Source organism: Limulus polyphemus, unplaced genomic scaffold (genome assembly GCF_000517525.1).
Source record: "Limulus polyphemus unplaced genomic scaffold, Limulus_polyphemus-2.1.2 Scaffold881, whole genome shotgun sequence".
In the NCBI taxonomy this organism is placed as follows: Eukaryota; Metazoa; Arthropoda; class Merostomata; order Xiphosura; family Limulidae; genus Limulus; species Limulus polyphemus.
The window spans coordinates 232,318-235,206 of NW_013666491.1; the positions used below are offsets into that span (position 1 = coordinate 232,318).

General features: G+C 35.4%; 1 protein-coding gene across 1 annotated transcript in view; it reads left to right on the forward strand.

Annotated features, from left to right (window-relative positions):
- Positions 1–2,889, forward strand: part of LOC106461022 (protein timeless homolog) — a 43,841-nt gene that overhangs the window by 25,690 nt on the left and 15,262 nt on the right. Inside the window, exon 8 of the mRNA XM_022387830.1 lies at positions 989–1,198. Within this exon, the coding sequence (XP_022243538.1) occupies positions 989–1,198 (210 nt within the window). The remainder of the gene's footprint in view (positions 1–988; positions 1,199–2,889) is intronic.

A 2,889-nucleotide genomic window follows, 5' to 3' on the forward strand; every position in this document is an offset into this window, starting at 1 on the left:
GTGCACCAGACATCCTCACATTGCCTTGATATCTCATCATGTGGTATCTATTCATTACTTTGTAGTGATATTTAGAGTAGTAACTAGCTTACTATAGTTTTATAATGAATATTCTACAAAGTGGTTTTAGTTAGTAAGTTTTCATCATTTATTCTATGGTAGAATTAAAGTGCACTGTCTCGTATCTAAACATGAACTAGTTTGTGTGGAATCTACACTATAACTCTGTACAGTTTGGTACCTTTGTGTGATAATTAAATAAACTAGTATACTTTAGGTTTGGCGATATTTTACAGCTTCCTAGCTTTAGCGCCTGATTATTTCTCTTCCTGATAGCCAAATATGCATATATTAGTGTTTGGTACGATAGCTTTTAGCTGTAATCAATAATTCGACGTCCAGATAGTGATCAAGCTTGAGTGTTTTAATATTTTACATCGCATTGTAAAAATTAGAACTGTCTGATGCTTTACGCACGTAGATGAGTTTGTCAGTCTATATTATCATAATTATACGGATACATTACATTGATATTATGTTCATAGCTTCTAAGAATGGTTAGCGTACCATGGACGGAACGTCCAAAGCTTGAGTCATGAAAGCCGCTGAACACACTTCGCACTTTCAGCTGTAAGAGCGTTATAAGTGGAATAGTCAGTCCCGCAAGTAGGTGTAGCGATATGGGCAGCAGGTGCTGCTGACTGTTTGGTATACCTCGAAACAGTAGTTCAAAATTAGGGCCCGAATTTTCGGATCCCATGTGTCACATGAAGTACAGTTCGGGTGAAAATTAATCAATACTATTCCAAATAACCCTTAAATTACCTTTGAATTCAAACTGTAAAAACAGGAATTTTTAATTATTTTAAAAACAGGTGAGAGTACTTAATCACAGAGAACATCTGGTAATACAGGAATATTTTATCAATCAGATTTTGTAGTTAAATCTAATTATGAAAATTGTTTGAAGTTATTTGACTTCTTCCAGACGTTCTTAGCCGTATCGTAGAGAACTTGACAATAAAACGGCCCCGGCATCGTGTGGTGGAGAAAATGTTACAGATGGGCTTGGTTAACGACCGTAAACAGCTACGGAAGAAGCAAGTGAGAAAAACAGCGGACGAAAAACAGCGGAAGTCAAAACCGAGATCTAAAACGAAAGCAAATGATAGCGACAACGACGAAGAAGAGGTTGAAGGTTAGTTGAAACAGGAATTTCAATGAATAGCTGTCAGAGAGGAGACCCACTTAAGGTATATGCCTCTTTCCCCCGCGTTAGGCACACCCTTTTTAATATAAACCAATACTAAATCTTCACGTTCAGTTAACAGTTATAAAACCGTTGATTTCCAAAGAAATTCATTTTGCGTGTTTTTTTATCTCCTCCCCCCCCCTCCCTTTTCATGTGTTCTTAACAAGATTTGTAAAATGTCTACATTCAGAAGTATTTTCGAAACTGGAGCAAGTTCAGGTAGATGAGTCATTGTTTTGTTTGTATAATTGTGATGACGACAATAACAAAGAATCAGTAAATGGTTATTTTCTACGGTTCTTTTGCCAGATATAAATAAGTTAAAACTATGTACATAAATATTTGTGCGTGTATTTTTATATCGTGTGAACACTATCTCGGCATGCAGCTTCAAAATGGAACATAACATTGACGGTAACATAGAACAAACAGAAGTGTCCTATCCTAAGAGAGAGAGATTGTCTACAACCAGGATGTTTGGGATCATACCAGGCTGTTCTTGGGTGAGGTATCGGGGATCGTAAATGCTGAGTGTAGTTTTTTTTTTTTATGCGTCCACCTTGAAACTGTCTAATTAGTTGTGATTGACTGAATAGCACTGCTATACCGAATTAGTTAATTATTACTTAAATAGTGAAAATCAACGCCTTCCTTACCAGTGTTCCCTCTAAGTTGCGCGGCCGCACAACAACCAATCAAGTGTCGCGCACTTCATTATTCCTGCCGCGCACACCCCTAGTAACGGTGAGGAGTCTCAACACGTTGACGGCCTTAAATGATTGTGACACTCGATAGGCCTAAAGCCCAAATAATCATATGATAGCATTTCAAAGCGGCCTAAAGCTTAATGATCCAATAGGGTCGATAGTCTACAAATACCCCTCGCCCCTCAAAAAAAAACAACAAAAAACACAAAAACTAGTAGCGCACAATGCCTTGTTACTGGTGCACATGAAAAAAAACAACACAAAAACTAGTAGCGCACATCCTCACATTGCCTTGATACTGGTGCACATAAAAAAAAACAAACACAAGAACTAGTAGCGCACATCCTCACATTGCCTTGATACTGGTGCACATAAAAAAAACAACACAAGAACTAGTAGCGCGTTACTGTAATACATGTTATCAGACTCTATAAAACTATAGTAAGGTATTTAATAGTATGAATATTACTACAAAGTAATGAACAGATACCACATGATGAAAGTTACTGTAATACATGTTATCAGACTCTATAAAACTATAGTAAGGTATTTAATAGTATAGATATTAATACAAAGTAATGAATAGATACCACATGATGAAAGTTACTGTAATACATGTTATCAGACTATATTAAACTAAAGTAAGGTATTTAATAGTATAGATATTACTACAAAGTAATGAATAGATACCACGTGATGAAAGTTACTGTAATACATGTTATCATACTCTACAAAACTATAGTAAGGTATTTAATAGTATAGATATTACTACAAAGTAATGAATAGATACCACGTGATGAAAGTTACTGTAATACATGTTATCATACTCTACAAAACTATAGTAAGGTATTTAATAGTATAGATATTACTACAAAGTAATGAATAGATACCACGTGATGAAAGTTACTGTAATACATGTTATCATACTCT